Source organism: Microtus pennsylvanicus, chromosome 4, assembly GCF_037038515.1.
Source record: "Microtus pennsylvanicus isolate mMicPen1 chromosome 4, mMicPen1.hap1, whole genome shotgun sequence".
Classification (NCBI taxonomy): domain Eukaryota; kingdom Metazoa; phylum Chordata; class Mammalia; order Rodentia; family Cricetidae; genus Microtus; species Microtus pennsylvanicus.
In genome coordinates this window covers 67,773,323-67,790,441 of record NC_134582.1, presented here as the reverse complement: position 1 = coordinate 67,790,441, position 17,119 = coordinate 67,773,323, and the positions used below count along the sequence as shown (strand labels likewise).

The following is a 17,119-nucleotide window of genomic DNA, read 5'->3' as shown; positions in this document are numbered from 1 at the left end:
GACAGTGTGTTCATTCAACTGGCAAAAGTTACATGACATTCCAAGATCCAGAGTCTCCTAAATATGACATAGTTGTCTCCCAGGCCTTTATGAAAAGGAATATTCAACCTGTATTCAAGAGCTTTGTGAAACACAAACAGAAAAATTAGAGGTAGAAAATAAAAATGAAGGTCTGTTTGGCATTTTCCAGATACAGTCCCTTCCAGTTTACCCCAAACCTCAAAACTCATGGTACAAATCCCTTGTGGAGTTATAATTATTTCAGGGTCTTTATATGTTCTAGACAACACCTTTTGTTAGGAGTGTCATTTCTAGTAGTCTACAGCGTGTCTTTCGTCCCGTGCATAGTGTCTCTCAGAGAGAGCTTTAACCTAGTGCAGTCTCTGAAGCAGACTGCACTGGGCTTTCCCATTTAGATCTCTACATAACACAAACTTCGAACATTTTCTATTTGCTCCCCAAAGCTTTACAGTCTGACTTTCTTAGTCAATGGCTTATGCTGACCACGTCTCTGTGGCGCTCGTTTCTGGACTCTTCCCTGCTCTGCTGCAGTAATGCCACTGAAGGGTCTCACAAAAGCTAAATCTTGGTCTCAGCTCAGCATCTTAGTTGTTTTGCTCCTTTTCAACATTGTCAGTAGTTTTGGTTGTTCAATTCCATTTGCTTTTCCATGTAAATTTAAAATCAATTCCTTTATGCCTACAGAGCCGCTCCCTCCCCTTATGGAGATGGCTCTTGAGCTGTGCTGTTCACATAAAGACCAGAGTCTTCATCTAGCACCCACAGAAATGTCAGAAGGTGAGGGATGCCCTGGGCAAGCTGGCTGATGAGATCAGCTCCATCAGTGAGCTCTTGGTTTAAATGGGGGACCACCCCCACCCCACCCCACAGAGGCTCTGATCTAGCTTTATGGAAACTACTGGGAAGAATCAGCATCACAACTGGACTGAGGCTCCAGGGGGTATCCTCCATCATCCCAGTTCCACCATCTTCATGCTGCTCTGAGCACGTCCTGTATTCCCCTGCTACACGTGTTGGTACTAAAATGTCCAGCTACTTGCATGTAGAATAGCCAGCTCTGGTCACCTTATCTTCAGCAGCAGAGTGACACTGACTCTGGGTCATTCTGGGCTTAGAGGCTGTTGACTGCCCTTTCACTGGGAGCTGAGGGTTCGCTGTTGTTTTTTTTCTTCAGTTTCTTAGTAAAGCCAAATATTCTAAATTATATTCAAGATACTCGAGTTTTATGAGATTTGCTGTCCTCTTGAAATCCAGAGAATACTGATTTTGGTTTTGACTGAAGGCAATTGACGTAATGTCAGGCCATAAGTCCTGACCCTCCTTCTGTGGGCCCTGATTCCGTCACTACACTTTCCAAAGTCTTTACAATGCTCCTCAGTCGCATCCCGCAGCAGCTATGCAGGGATCTGGCCTCTGGCCATAGATCTCAATGCCTTTGGTGCACCATCTGGGGGGAAGGTCATGAAGCTTGGTTTAGGAGAGGAGTGGTTTCCCTCCCCACCACACATTTGTGTTTCAAGATACCACCTCTACCCTTAAACCGGGGTCTGAGCTTCTGGGCCAATACCAATAGTTCTCATTCCTTCATCCAGATCCTGTGGCTGCTGAGTGTTTTCTCAGTTGCAGATACTATAACTGAAGTAGCAGCAGCTATTATAGGAGAGAATCAGAGGCCTGAGTATTCATTTTGGGAAAAGACTAGGAGGAAACCCAAGTCATATTTTCAATAGTCTTTATGTCTCTTAGGGGCTCCTTCTGGGATCTCTAAGGAAAGACAAGAGGGTTTCTTTTGGAACCTCTTCTGTTTGCTTCTAGTGACATTTTGTAATTTGCTGCTCAGACTCTTAGCATGGAGAGAAATATAAAACCAGGAATCTTACTGCAAAACTTAACTTTTCTCCCAGTTTGCTGTCCTCACTGGTCACAGTCCCAGGATGTTGCTTTGTGGCTCCTGCCCAGGGTTTCTAGTCCCAGTCAGCAGGTGGGAGAGGGGAGTAGATGTGAGCTTACTTAGAAATGCTTTAGCCTTTAAAGCTAACCCTGCAGAAGAGAGCTTCCCAAAAACCTAATGTCCAACATGTTACACAACTGTCACTTTTCAGGGTGAATTAATTTAGAAGGATCCTTTAGACAAAGCTTGGGCACCATGGCATCCAGACACTAGTGTCGTAAGCTGCCACAGAGTTAATCCTACAACAGCGTGGCCTGCCTGCGCATGTGCAGACACAAGACAGAGTGGTTCTCCTGTACTTACTCTAAAAGCTCCAAGGTGATGGTTCCTTTAGGTTCTGCTTCAACACTCTTCCCCCAGAACTTCAGTTTGGGGTAAATTGAGCCATGGAAGATGAAATCATTGTTTAGCCCCTCTGCGTGGAATGCACTGATTGGGGGGTGATGGCTGACCTGTTCTGAGATGAGTCTAAATCCAAGGTCATCTCTTAAGATTAAAACAAAAAAGAACAAATGTATCACTGCAATTGACTGTCATTGTATGTGTTAAAATATTTAGGAAAATGTTCAATGAAGAAAAACAATTTTTATTATCATCCTTATTACAGTACAACCTAACACGAGGAACAACACAAACATAACCTAAGCTACTTTTTGTTTCATGCTGTTGGAGCTAGCTAATTACTTATCATATTAAAATATAGGACATTCATATGAACTGGGTGATTTACACAAACATTATGGCTGTGTGTAGTTTTGAAACCTTGGTCCCCAGCTGCTGGTGCTGTTTTGGAAGGCTGTGGGACCTTTAGGAGGTGGAGCCTTAATGGGGTGAATCACTGGAGGCTGGCTGGGAGGTTTGATAGCATGGAACCCTTCTGCTCTCTGCTTCCTGACTGCAGACGCAATAGAACTAGCTTCACACATTCCTCCAGCTATGCCTTCCCTGCCATGCCCTTCCTGTATCCTCTCCAGCTAGAAGGCAAAGCAAGCTCTTCCTCCTTCAGGAGCTCCTGTATTTTGGTGACAGTAATGGGAACAATGACTACTACTGTTAGTGTTATGGCTCTAAGGGGCAAGAAGCCAAGGAATGCCACAAAGTCACATGGCACAATAAATCTCACAAGAGACTGACTGAGAAGAACACAGGAGGGTGGCTGCCTCTGCTAGGGAGAGAAACAGCAAAGTGAGCAGAAGGCAGGCTTTATATAGGGTTTGGGGGAGGAGGAAGAGCTTTCCAGGGTGGCCCGGGATTGGTGGGATTCTGTGGCCTGATCTGTAGGATATAGCAGCTGGCAGGTAACAGATAGTCTGGGGACAGAGCCTGGCCATTCATACCTCAGGGGGCTTACAACTACAATTATTCATCAGATTTAAAACATCATTCCTTTTATATGAGCTAGAAAAATGTGGCATTTCTATTTATAGTATCTACAGGATGGATAAATATGATCAAAACAGGTGCTAAGAAAAGGAGGAAAACACAAAAGATGAAGTCAAATGATATCCTCTAGTTACACATAAACCACAAACAAGCTAGTGCAGGAATCCTACAGTTACCACATATTAATATGGCCATAATTTTATATGTGTGTGTGTGTATATATACACACACATACATACATATGGAGGGGGTGGGGGGACAATATCTCAGGATATAACCCTGGCTAGTCTGAACTATATAGACTAAGCTAGCCTGAACTCACAGAGATCCATTTGCCTCTGCCTCCTGAGTGTTAGGATTATATGCACCACTATTCCTAGTGTGCTGGTTGGTTTTTCTCAACTTGACACAAACCCATCTGCCTATAGCAAGCAGGTAGGACAGTTTCTTGATGAATGATTGATGTGGGAGCCCCTGCCTGCCTGCCTGCCTGTTGGCAGTGCTGCCCCTGGGGTAGGTGGTCCTGGATAGGGTAAGAAAGCAGGATGAGCAAACAAACCAGTAAACCACACTTTTCCACCATCTGTTTCAGTTCCTGCCTCTGGGTTCCTGTCTTGAGTTTCTGCCCTGATGTGTTGGCTAGTTTTGTATCTCTGAAAGGAGGGAGCCTCAATTAAGAAAATGCCTCCACAAGATTAGGTTGTAAGCAAGCCTTTAGGGCATTTTCTTAATTAGTGACTGACAGGGGGAGGACCCAGTCCATTGTGGGTGGTGCCATCTTTGGGCTGTGATCTTGGGCCCTAGCAAGCCATAGGGAGCAAGCCCATAAGCAGCTCCTACCTCTGGGTTCCTGCCCTGTGTGAGTTCCTGTCCTCACTGCTTTTAACGATGAACAGTGATAGGGAATTGTGAGTGAAATAAACTCTTTCCTCCCAGAGTTGATTTTGGTCATGGTTTTCTATCACAGCAATAGAAAACCTAAAACCCTGATGGTGTCATGTGATCTACCTAAAAAAGGAGGCTAGTTAATCCTTGAAGGTCAGGAACACTGAAACCTTGCAACTGTGTTTTATGATGGTACATTGCATGTCTATTTTCCCAGACACCGACATCAAAATAATTATTGTGTTTCAGTCACACACACAGTCACACACACACACACACACACACACACACACACAAAATGTTTAGGGAAACACAAAAATAACCATTATCCTTCATTGAAAAAAAATCTATTAAGTCATGCACATTCAACAAGCCATCTGAATGGCATGAAAGACCTCACCGAACTAATTCATAAGTCTCTCCCAGAAGTGGGTTGAAGGGCTTTCCAGTACGCTCCCACTGAGAAGCAACAGCAGACACAGCAAATGCAGCTACACACTGGAACAGAGCAGAGCATTGCATAAGAATTAACAGCCAGTTCGCAACCCTCTCTCCGGAGCCAAAGCCGCACAGAAGACAGTGAGCAGCTGAAGCAGTGTGGTTCTTAATCCGGCTTTCTAGAGCTACTGCAGGAGCTTGTCCACTCCAAACAGAAGGCCCGGATCTCTTCCTACAGTGTTCTTCTCGGGCACAGATGGCTTTTGTGATAGCCTGTGAGCGCTCCAATTGTGCCAAGGACTTTCAAACTCTTTAAGCCAGTTACTTCTAATATGTTGACGTTTTATATGTAAAAGCTTAATAATCTGTAAATTCTAAAAACTTCTAATATGCAAAAGTTTTTAAAACTTTAAATCCTAGTTGTCACTAAGAGCAACTGGTTCTAACATACACCCCAGGTGTCAGTCTGTGCATACTCAAGCCTTGTAAAATGGGACAGCACATGCTTTTAACTTACACACACCCTCTTGTATATACTATATTTTCTAGTTATTTATAATAGCTAAGACAATGTAAAAGACTGTTCCCTCAGGGAATGATAGCAAAGAAAAAGACAGCATATTCAGTTAAAGGTGTAGTTCTAGTCTTTACAGTGTGCCTGAGGCTGGTTGAGTCCATGAATGTGTAGCCTATGGACACCAACTATACATTTAGGATTGAGAAAAAGAGATGCAAAACTAAACAATGTAACTGAGAAACTGTCCCTACCAGATTGGCCTGTGGGCCAGCCTGGGTTGCATGTGCTTGATGAGGATTGATCAGGAGGACTCAGCCAACTGTGGCTGGTGCCACCCTTGGGCTGTGCTTGTAGGTCCTACAAGGAAGCAGGCTGAACAAGCCATGAGGAACAAGCCAGTAAGCAGCTACCCTCCATGGCCTCTGCATCAGCTCCTGCCTCCAAGTTCCTGCCATGACTTCCCTTAGTGAAGGACTGTGATGTGGAACTATAAGATAAAATAAACCCTTTCCTTTTCAAGATTCTTATGGGCATGGTGTTTTATCACAGCAATAGAAACCCCGGATAAGACACCAAAGAAGTTAAATACCATTTATAGGAATGAAAGAACAGACACTGTTTTGTCTGGAGAAGCATATTATCTATTGTACTTGGCTTGTGTCTTAACATCCATCTATACCACACAAACATCTTTGATTTTGAAAACTAAAAAGTTCAACTTCTTGTTACTTGAGTGTTTATGAACAGGCATACTGGAGCATACACACAACATAAACATGTGTCTGTAACTATATTCATCTTTTTTTGAGAAGATCCTTAATAAAGTTTGAAATAAGAAACGTCAATTTCCTCATCACCACATGCTACCTTCTAATCTGGAGACTGGGGAAGAGCTTCCCATAGCCAGGTGTGCTTGTGTGACTCTTCTGTGGTTCTTGAAATCTCCTTCAGTCTTCACTAGTTATAATCCCCAGAGGATGGCCAAGGGGACCGAAAGCAAAAGACTCTGAAGCTCTGAGAATGTCCTATCCCCAGCGGGACTTTGCACCAGGACACATGTGTGTGAGCAGGTATGTCAGTGCCTGTACATGTGTGAATATCTGTGTTTGTGAGTGGGCTGGGGAGGAGGTGAGAAGCAAGTGTCTGAGGTGAACACTTCTCCCGAGGGTCACGGCTGCATACCTGCATCCTTTCCACCGGGTCTGCGAACGAGCTGGCTTTGTGGATGAGGTAAGTGTGTTCCATGTACTCAGTGAGCCGCTGCAGGAAGCTCAACGGCTCATTGAATATGACGGGCATTGTGATCTTAGACAGCTCCTGTGAGGAAGAAACGGAACCTGTTTTATCAATTTACAAACAGCAAATGTGTCTGCTGCTCTTTACATAGTGTTCCTGAAAAGGAAGAAACAGAAAAGCCCAACTCAAGAACGGAATTAAAACCAGTTCAGCTTATAAATCTTTACAAATATCTTACATTATGGAGTATCTAGCAATTCAAGAAAATACAAACCAAACATTCTTCTCGGCTTCACAGAATGCCCAACATAATGCAAGCATGAGTGGATGGCAGTGGTAAGTCTACCTCAGAGCAGCACAAGAAGTGGGTACAGGTGATGGGGGCACAAAAACCATCTTCACATTGGTGTTGAAAAGCTAACAGGGGGATAGAGGTGGCCCTGACACCTAGGGTTATTGCATAAGCAAACAAGACCCAATCAGAAACTGTCAAGCAAGCCACTAACAAGCAACTTTCCAGTTGTTTTCTTGTCTCTCTGGCAAGGCCAACCTTCTGAAACTTTCCCTGCCAACCCTTTTCACGGACTACTAATCAGCTGGGGTCTGGGGTGAAATCATGGGTCATCGTCGGCTCAGACAAACTCAAGACCACAATACATCTAAGTTCATCTCAAAACCCCCAACTTATTCTTAGGTGTATTTATCATGTGGGGATGTATGTGCTGATGTGTGTGTCCACAGGGCACATGAGGAGGGAGAGGTCAGTTTTCTCCTCCCACCATGTGGGTCCTCCTGTTTTACAGCAGGTGCCTTAACCCAGCAAACTATCTAGCTGGCTCTTACGTTCTCCTAGTCCCAATGGACTAGGGATCAGTCATATACACCACTTTTATGGTCATCCTGCCCAGTGGACTAGGGATCAGTCATGTACATTTTTATGGATAATGTCTAAAAGAAACTTAAGGCCATTTTGGTTGACATTGCTTTTCTGAGTATATCATCCTTGCATAAGTGTGGGCTGACCTCAGAAGGATATCTGTTTATAAGATGATTTAGATCCCTCTGTCCACTGGACAGGGCTCTCTGACATGGACGTACCATCTTCCTCTCCGTTTACATGTACTGCCAGCAAGTATCATCACAGGTACTTTCAAAATGTCATTAAAAGCAAAAAACTTAGTACTCTAGAATGTTTCCCTTGGGGATCTGGCAGGATCCACCTGGCCAGGTAAACAGCCCTGGATGAATGCCGCCAGACTCAACTCTAGCTCTTCCCTACATCTGCCTCTTACTCTCCTACACAATTAAAATTATACACAGACTTCACAAAACTGCTATGAAGTGCAGTTAAAACAGCCAGAAAATGTAGACTAGGCAAGTAGCAGCTCAACACATCAAAGAGAACATTCCTGTTGTCTTTATAGGGAGAGGAGGAAGAAGGTTCAGCTATACATAGCTAAGATCTCATTCAACCCAGAGTTACCTTTACAGTAAGTCACAGACAATAGGACAACAAAGGCGTCTTTTAACTAACATGTACCAGGCTTCTCTTTTCTCTTCCACTTAGAAACGTTCTTTACTTCTCTCTCCTCCCTCTCTCCTCCTCTTTCTCTATCACCACTACCAGAAGAACAGTATGAAAGCCAGCAGGTGGCTGGCTCTAAGAGGGATGGTGTACAGGATGTGGCGCACAGGGCATCAACTCAGAGTCGGGACATGAGCATACAACAGCCAGGAACAAACCCCATGTCAGCTACAAGCTCGGGAGCAAGGCGTGTCCATTAAGTGTATTCTATGAGGGACACCAACCACAGTACAAGCTGCAGATACACCAAAAGAGGGCTTTAACAACTCTTAGAACTTCAACAATTTTTATACACACCAAAAATGGTCTAAAAAATGAAATATTTAAGAAATAAAGTTTGAAAAGCAGACTTTAATTAATCATATCTGAGAAAATTACCTTTCTGGTTTTGATAGAAAACACACAGTTACCATCACCTATAACAAGACTATGCTATCCCCAATAGAATAGGCATTATAGGAAATATCAGAAACTGGGCAGTGGTAGCGCATGCCTTAATCCTAGCACTCGGGAAGCACAAGCAGGCAGATCTCTGTGAGTTTGAGGCCAGCCTAGTCTACAAAGTGAGTTTCATAACAGGATCCAGAGTTACACAGAGAAACTCTGTCTTGAAAAACCATATATTACTTTGAGTAGTTATCAATTATTTATACTCCAAAAGTTATCATTGTTTTTCTCAATCAGAAAAAAGTTCAATTCTGAATAAATAAGACACAAAGCAACATTAAAAGAAACAATTTGTGATGGCACATGCCTTTTAATCCCAGAACTCATGAAGCAGAGACAGGTGGATCTCAGTGAGTTCAAGGCTAGCCTGGTCTACAGAGCAAGTTCCAGGACAACCAGAGCTATGCAGACAAACCCTGTCTCAAAAGCCCAAACAAACACAAACAAAACACCCAAAACAGTACTTAAATTTTGTTATGTATATATCTGTACAGACACATACTACAAGACTGGAACACCTAGAAAGTAACAATGGTTGTCTTCAGTTGGTAATGTAGGAATCTTAAATATCTTCTCTTGTCCATATGGAAATAATATAATTTATTTGAATTGTTACACTGAAAATATATTTTACTCACATAAAATTAAATACTGAAATACAAATATTCAAATATAAACTTATACAATTAATTAATAGCTAATTATTCTACATTTGAACATAAATAAGTGAAAATAAATATTAATAAAAACACAATATATAAGATCACACATAAAATTATGAAGCAAACCTAAGGAATATAAGTGCTAATAGTATATTTTAAGTATGCCTTTTTCTTACATGTGCATGTATTGTGTGTATGCATATGTACTACATGCATTCTTGGGGCCCACAGAGCCAGAAGAGGACATCAGGTCCTCTGCAATTGGAGTTAAGGATGGTTTTGAGCCACCATGAAGATACTAGGAGCCAAACTCAGGTCCTCTGCATGAGCAGACAGTGCTGCTGAGCCACCTCTCCAGTCCCAATAATATTTTTTCCTACTCAAGTTTTCTCTGCTGTAGCAGGTTAAATCCATTTATTTATTTCACTCATGGAATGCTACAAGCAGCAAGCATTACTTTCTTCGTGCTTTTATGTGCAACCTTTGTGTTTTGTGTGTAACATTTGGCACAACCTTGCAGGAAGTAAATATTGCACGTGTTTCTGCTGAACTCTGAAAGCTGTTAATTGCGTGCTCAGCGTTCACACATCTTAAACTAAATAGAGACTGCTGTTTCTCCATGTGTCTTACAGGAAAAATCAAGAAATAACGGTGTGTCTACTAGCCATGGGCTGCTCCACACTGGCTGCCAATGCTTTTCTTCAGGAGACACATGAGTTTACCACTAGATTAATGGGCAGATTGTATCCTAGTAACTAAAAGTTCTCCAAGTTATACAAAGTTCTTTGAAAAAACCTGTAATATAGAGCAATTTAAACACAGCTTTATTATAAGAACGCAGGATGTAAATGTTCAAGAAAAGGAAAAGCCAACCATCTTGGCCACATAAGAGATTAAGAAGGAGCTGGATGGTGATGCACGCCTTTATTCCCAGCCTTTGTGAGGCAGAGGCAGGAGGATCTCTGGAGTTGAAGCCTGGTCCAGGGATTCAAAGTAAGACCCTGTCTCAAAAAACCAACCAAACACAAGAGAGAGAGAGACAGACAGACAGAGACAGAGAGAGAAGTAAGATACAGACACAAACACACAGAGAGACACAAACACAAACATGCATGTGCGCACACACACACAGAAAAAGAGAACAGGGGAAATGCATGCACATAGTCCAGATGGCCATGAAAACAACCTTGACCTCTCAAGAGCACACAGCAAGCTATTCTAAAGCATGCCAACTGGCTGCTTTATTTCCTCCATTGTCTGTAATTAATTAAAAATAATCTTACAGTCATTTTGGTTTCTAAAAGTTACAGGGCCCTAAGTAGATAATAAAAAACAATGACACAATGTACATTTCCCCTCTGCCCCACCTAGTCCTTAGTAATTGAAATATGTTGTTCCTTTTAATCCAGCAAACCTGGTGGTGGCATACCCTAGCTATTGAAAACAAATTAGCATGTGTGTATACCCCAGTAATAGGAAAATACGTATTCCAAAGTTCAAGTTTCAGAAAGAAACATTAGCTGGAAGACTTTTATCGCCAGACTGCCATCAGCCGGAAAAATTAAATATTTATTCCAAGCAACTCTACCTTGTGACCTGGATAAAACAAAGTTTAAATTTATCCATGCAAATTAATAGCAAGCAATGATGCAATTGAAGAAACTCCTAATTGGAATTGCTCTCCAGTGGAAAAAGTGTAAAGAGAGACAAAGAAGGAAGGCTATCTCCTCTTCTGGCATGGTTCAAACCACTGACAAGCAAGGCCAAGTTTGAGCTCGGCTGAAATGAAAAATATTTTCTAAACATGAAGTCTACCATCTTAGTATCTAAATGTGCAAATGGCTAAGACGTGAGTTATCAAGAGAAAACTTGGGTGTTGGGGTGAGTCTGTCTACCCAGTCTTTCTCATAAGCCATGCTATGACCTGAGTATTCCATAGGCTTCTGGGCTCTTCATGAATAATCAAGGGCCGGCAGCACTTTGGGCTGTTCCTTAGGAGTAAGGAAGATATAAGATAAAGCTGGCCCTGGATCCTTCTTCCAGGCCACCTTTGGTTCCCACAGCCGCAAAGAGGGTGGCAATGAATATTCCTTACATTTAAGACCTTGGAGGGCCAACTGCTATATTCTAATCTAGTGCCAGTCAGTGAGTCCCTCACTCCTGTCAAGAAATTGTTCATGTGCCTAGTAGTCTGTCATTAGCTGAGATGTTCTCATCCTTTGAACACATGACCGGCAGCACCCTGAGCAGCTAGAACACTGCAGCACACTCTGGGAAAGACTGCTGTTCTGGTGACATAGCTGCCTCACCTCCACCCTCACAGTCATGTGATGGCATGTGGAAGATATGAACCCGGACACAGAGACAAAGCAACACGCGTCTGTGTGCTACACCAACTGCACGGGTACCTGAGACTATCAACAGGGAAACAAGAGGGAAAGAATGATGTGGGGAGTCCTTCTGTGCATGTGATGCTTTCATTGGTTAATGAATAAAGCTGTTGGCCTATGGCAGGGCAAAATATAGCATTCTAGAAGAGATATAGAGAGAGATTGGGCAGAGTCAAGGAGACGTCATGTAGCCGCCTAAAAAGTAAGAAGTAACAAACAAACCATGAGCCTCATGGTAAAATATAAAATAATAAAAATGGGTTAATTTAAGATGTAAGAGTTAGTTAATTAAAAACTTGAGCTAATAGGCCAAACAGTGTTATAATTAATATAGTTTCTGTGTGATTATTCCGATCTAGGTGACTAGGAAACAAAAGAACAGTCTCCGGTTACAAAAGAAAATACAAGAAAAGCTCCAGGGAAAAAAGCAAAAATTAAGTGATTGCTGCATGGTTTGTGAGCCAGGAGGTGCTATGAGCTGGCTGGGCAAGTGTTAGGAGAAGAAGTGGAAGGGAGGGAAGCCTGCCTGCAAGCCAACCCGGCAGCTTTCACACGACATCTGTTTCCCTTGGGGCAGCGCCTGGCTAAGTTCCACTGCTGTGCTTATCACTCCAAACGTCAAATACGAGAAGACACACCCTCCGTCCACCACGAGTTACTGTGAATACCCCTTCCATCCTTAATTACTGGAAATATTTTTGTCTGTGTGAAAGCCCTCAAGAGTTTCAATTCAAGGAGCAGCCATCACCACTCACCACTGCACACTATGCCCCCTCAGCTAGGGACTGTGCAGCCCCAGAGTGACTTGTTGGAGATACCCTGATTGTGGATCATGATTCTCTGACAATGGTGGTGATGTCAAACTATTTTTACTACTTTGTGCTTCTGCTCTTGAGTCAGTATTAGTAACAGCAGGTGTGGCAAGCTCCCAACTTTCCCTAGCTTTCTACCTAGTGAAGTAAACATGTAGTTTTGAGGGAAGTAGTTACGGGCTCTGTGTTGAAGGCTTGGTCACTGGCAAGTGAACACAATCAGCCAGAGGTGACTAGGGCATAAAGATTCTGACTTCACTGACAGATTGCAGACCTGGTGGCACCACTTGAGATGCGCTGGGGCAGGTCGCTGGAGTGTGTACTTGGAAGGGTGTTTTGTCCCTGGCCCCTTCCCATCTCTGTTTTCTGGCTGCCCTGAGTGAGTAGCCTCCTTTGCCATTCCCTCCAACCACAAGGACACTCTGCCTCATGGCATGGGGCCAGCCACCCTTTGACTAAAGCCCACAGAACAGGAAGGAGAATGTATCTTTTCTCCCTCCTGCTTCTATCAGGAAACTTGCCACATTGTAGAAAAGTTCCTAACACATATCTCAGGGCTCAAGGTAACACAAAAGCATTTCATCCAAAAACACTATCTTGGCCAAAAGTATTTTAGGATAGAGGGAGTTTTCTGAATCCCTTCTAAAGGGCTGGGTACCACTGGGTCAAAAAACTGTGTGAGTGCGGATGGGGGAGCACCAGAAAGTCTCTCACAGCGTTTCCCCCAAACCACGAGACCTGTGGCTGTCACAAAAGGAAGCAAAATCCTCTGTAAGGCTCCCATAGTTCTGTTTTTAAAAACAATAAAAGGGGCTGGAGAGATGGCTCAGCGGTTAAGAGCATTGCCTGCTCTTCCAAAGGTCCTGAGTTCAATTCCCAGCAACCACATGGTGGCTCACAACCATCTGTAATGAGGTCTGGTGCCCTCTTCTGGCATGCGGGCATACACACAGACAGAACATCGTATACATAATAAATAAATAAATAAATATATTTTTTAAAAAAAACAACAATAAAAGTCCTACTTGATTTGTCAGCTTATAGATCATAACAAATTATTTTTGATAATGTACTCTAATTTTTGGCACATAGCTAAGGGACAAAGAACTGAATGACAATCCTAGACATTAAAAATCCCACAAACTCCTACTCCCATCTGTCTATTAATATGCAAAGAGTTTCTCAATCTTGGTGTCTATTAAAGCAGCAAAAATTCACTGTCACTTTTGCAGCTGGAGATGCTACTCATTATCATGATGAAACTAACTGCAACAAGGTCATCTCATTCATACACAAATAATATCCTATATTTATGCTAATATTTTTAGAAATATCACTGTTATACTATTTATAATAATGGCACAAAGAAACTTTCGGCACTAAAGTTTATGGTCATCGTAACATTCACTTTAGACACATACTGTGATAGTGAAATACAAAGTAATCAATAAAATACAGAGGTAAAAATTAGTTCAATGCAATTTAATTATTTTGTGGAAACTAAAGTAAGAAATACAAAGTATAAAAGGAAATGGAACGTTACACTTTTGAACTATTCAAAGGCACCTTGATTATGTACTTAATCAAAATTATGGTAACAGCAAGCACACATCTGTGGTAGCAGATTCAACAGAACCCTTCAGAGTGCTACAGAACTTCCATTTTTAAAAGTCAGCATTCATAGGAGAGGAGGAGTGGATTGGGGTGGATAGAAGGAAGGTGGTGGTAGGGAACAAGAAGATAGGAGGGAGGGGAAACTGTGGTCAGCATGTAAAATATATGAAAAAACAGTAAGTCAGCACTCATCATAAACCAGACCTTTTCATCTCTTATGGTGACTAAGCATTAAGGCCCCAGTACTGCCAGCGAGGGGAATGCACACAGGGTTAGGAGGCCCATTCTGAGTGCAAGTGGTCTTTGCCCTGGCCCACATGCTGCTCTGTGTAGGCTGTGAGCAGGAACACCCAAGCTGAACTGTAGGTGGCCCTCCTGACAAAGCCTCAGCAACCAGGGACAGGGGAAGGGGCACAGGCTAAGGAGACCTTTGGGAAAAGACAATAAAGCAAAGGTTTCTGATAGCCAGGGCTACAGGAGTGCTGGGAAGCAGGGCAGGCTTAATGAAAGCTTTAATCACAAAGAGATTTATATCAGATTCTAGTTATATAAAGTGTTTATTTCATGGAATGTGATCTGATATTTGGTAACAAAAGCCTGTCTGAGACAAAGGAAAGGAAAAGAAAGGCTTCACAGGCATGAGAAATGTGAGATTCTATACTTTTTAGAAACAAAGCAAAATATAGTGTACTGGGGGCAGAGAGAGTGAACTCTTGCTGTAGATAGATTACCTAGTTATGGGGGAACTGAAGGGAGAACACAGGGACCTTCTTATGGTCACAAAATCAGACGCCACCATCCCTAGCAGACAAGTTTCTCCAGTGAGTCTTGTTTTAGTTTTTGAGAAAGGGTCTCACTGTAACCCTGGCTGGCCTGGAACTCACTATTCAGACCAGGCTGAACTCCAAGCTGCAGAAGTCTGTTCACCTCTGACTCCTGTGAGTTCTAAAGGTCATACTTCTAATTACACCATACATCACTGTATCAGCATGCCATTAACTAGAATTCAGATGGTCAAGGCCAGGGGCACTCACACACAGTCAGTCTGACCCAGTGTCATGCACAGTGTAAGTAGGTCGGCCAGGCCTAAGGGTCACATTGTCTCTGTTATTTTTAAAACTTCTAATTCAGGCATGGTGGTGAATGTTTGTAATCCCAGTACTTGGGAGGCTGAGGCAGGAGGATTCAGACTTCAAAACCAGCGTAGGTTGCATACCAAGAGCCTATGAATCCAACCAACCAACGAAAATCTTATTACCAAATTAAGAGATCCCACAATGCTCAGGGAAGAAATAGGACTGCAGAAGGCATGCACCACGGTTTTCAAACTATTACAGAATCATGGGCATGAAGTAAAGGGTATTTGAAAATTCTTTAAAGGTATCAAAGCATAAGAATACTACTATTTTCTAAGTCTTGATGGTTTGGGGGGCAGGGTAAACAAGTATATATTAGTGAGTTATATAAAAAAGCACAATTTTCACTATGGTGATACCATTTACACTACTCTGCCACAATATCTTGATTTCCACCTCTGTTGATGCCCAGCACTTACACCTCCTGACTCTTCCTGCTGCCTAGGAGAGGCAGTGCTTCCACAGTCAGCACCTCAAGAACAGTCACATGCTGCTGACGTCACAAACTCACATTAATAATCTACAGTGTCAGCAGGGTCACCCCCAAATACTGCAGCTCTCTGCCCATGCTTCAGTCAGTCATGTCTACAGACAAGTTTCAAAACACCCTATGGGGCTCTACCAAGCCACACAGTTGTATTTGTTTTATTTATTTATGATTTGCTGGAGTGTTTATTTGCACACATAGCACTGTACCTAAAAATAAAGGCACAGTCATGTTCTCAAGAGAACAACGACAGGCTTGATCCAACACAACGCCATCTTCTAACTCGGGAAGGTAAGCTCTAATGTAGACAATAACTTCTAAAGACAGTCATATTGATGTTATCTCTGCGAACATTTACCACAAATGACACCACCATGGCCCCTGACATCTGCTGAGACAAGAGATACAGAAAAGCTGCAACTTCCATAACGCTCAGGAAGAAGAATGCCACGTGACGTCAGTCTTAAGACAGATGCAGTACTGGTTCTAAAGGAGCACAGACCGGCCTTATTCAAACCATGGGTTCTGATTTATCAGCAAGTTATGAAATCAGTATTGCTTTAATATTAAAAAAATCACTGTGGTAATGATAATTATTCTGTGAAATTGGTTTTCATTTTAGGAGCACATGCAGACTCACAGCTACATGTTACATGACAAGATAAACACATCGTTTGAAGGTCTGAAAAATACTGACTTCGCAGAAAACAAATGTTTGTCTTGAATCCTCAGTTATAAAGAGAGTATTAAAGTTAGTAACAAATGACTTGTATTAGCCCACAGCTCACTGGGTGTATAATCACCATCTTCTTTGAATGCATTATTTGCCGTATGTTTCCTGTCTTGGATCCTAATATGACTGAAGGAAATTTGAAGCACACACTGACTCTCAGTTGGTATTACTACTAACACAGGGACTACTATGCATTGAGCACTGTGCTGATCTAGCAAATATCTAGACATTATACCGACGACCTGTCTTTGTGCACATCTCTAAGCATGAACTAGTGACTGGATTTGATGCAGGAGGCAGCATGGCACAGGGCGAACACCTGGCCAGTCTCACAGTAAGGAGTGGCAGGACGGAGATCAAACTCCAGCCTCCCAAAGCTCAACTGGATCATTCTCTGTGAAGGATTCAGAAGACTGGTTTAAACTGGATTTTTCTAGGATGAGCCCCTTGGAAGTGGCACTGAGGAAGTTTCTGTTGACAGTGCCCAATCTCAGAGCAAAGGAACACTAGGAGAACTTGGGGGTAGGCAGAGTGGCTGAACATCCTAATGCAGCATTCACTCAGGCTGAATCCTTGGCACCTTGAGATCCATGTTATTCAATTATCATCATTCTTCATGGTCGAAGATCACACCAGGAAGAGACTGCTAGGCTAGCATCAAGTGGCAGAACTGATCAGTAAGAGGAAATTCTGCCACTGTCCTTCCTCACCCAGATTAGCCCACCCCAGCCCATGCCCTGACAATGCAGCAGAGACACAATCCGTAATCCACCACACAACACTGACAGAGCCAGAGACAGAAGACGGCTCTGCAGAGCTCCA

At 42.7% G+C, this 17,119-nt stretch overlaps 1 protein-coding gene across 4 annotated transcripts in view; it reads right to left on the bottom strand.

Annotated features, from left to right (window-relative positions):
• The window catches only part of Osbpl1a (oxysterol binding protein like 1A), a 186,476-nt gene that overhangs the window by 9,609 nt on the left and 159,748 nt on the right, over nucleotides 1–17,119 (bottom strand). For all 4 annotated transcript variants that reach the window (XM_075969282.1, XM_075969283.1, XM_075969285.1 and 1 more), the window contains 3 exons: nucleotides 6,378–6,512; nucleotides 4,641–4,738; nucleotides 2,276–2,458 (listed from right to left, as the gene is read on the bottom strand). In XM_075969282.1, the coding sequence (XP_075825397.1) occupies nucleotides 2,276–2,458; nucleotides 4,641–4,738; nucleotides 6,378–6,512 (416 nt within the window). The remainder of the gene's footprint in view (nucleotides 1–2,275; nucleotides 2,459–4,640; nucleotides 4,739–6,377; nucleotides 6,513–17,119) is intronic.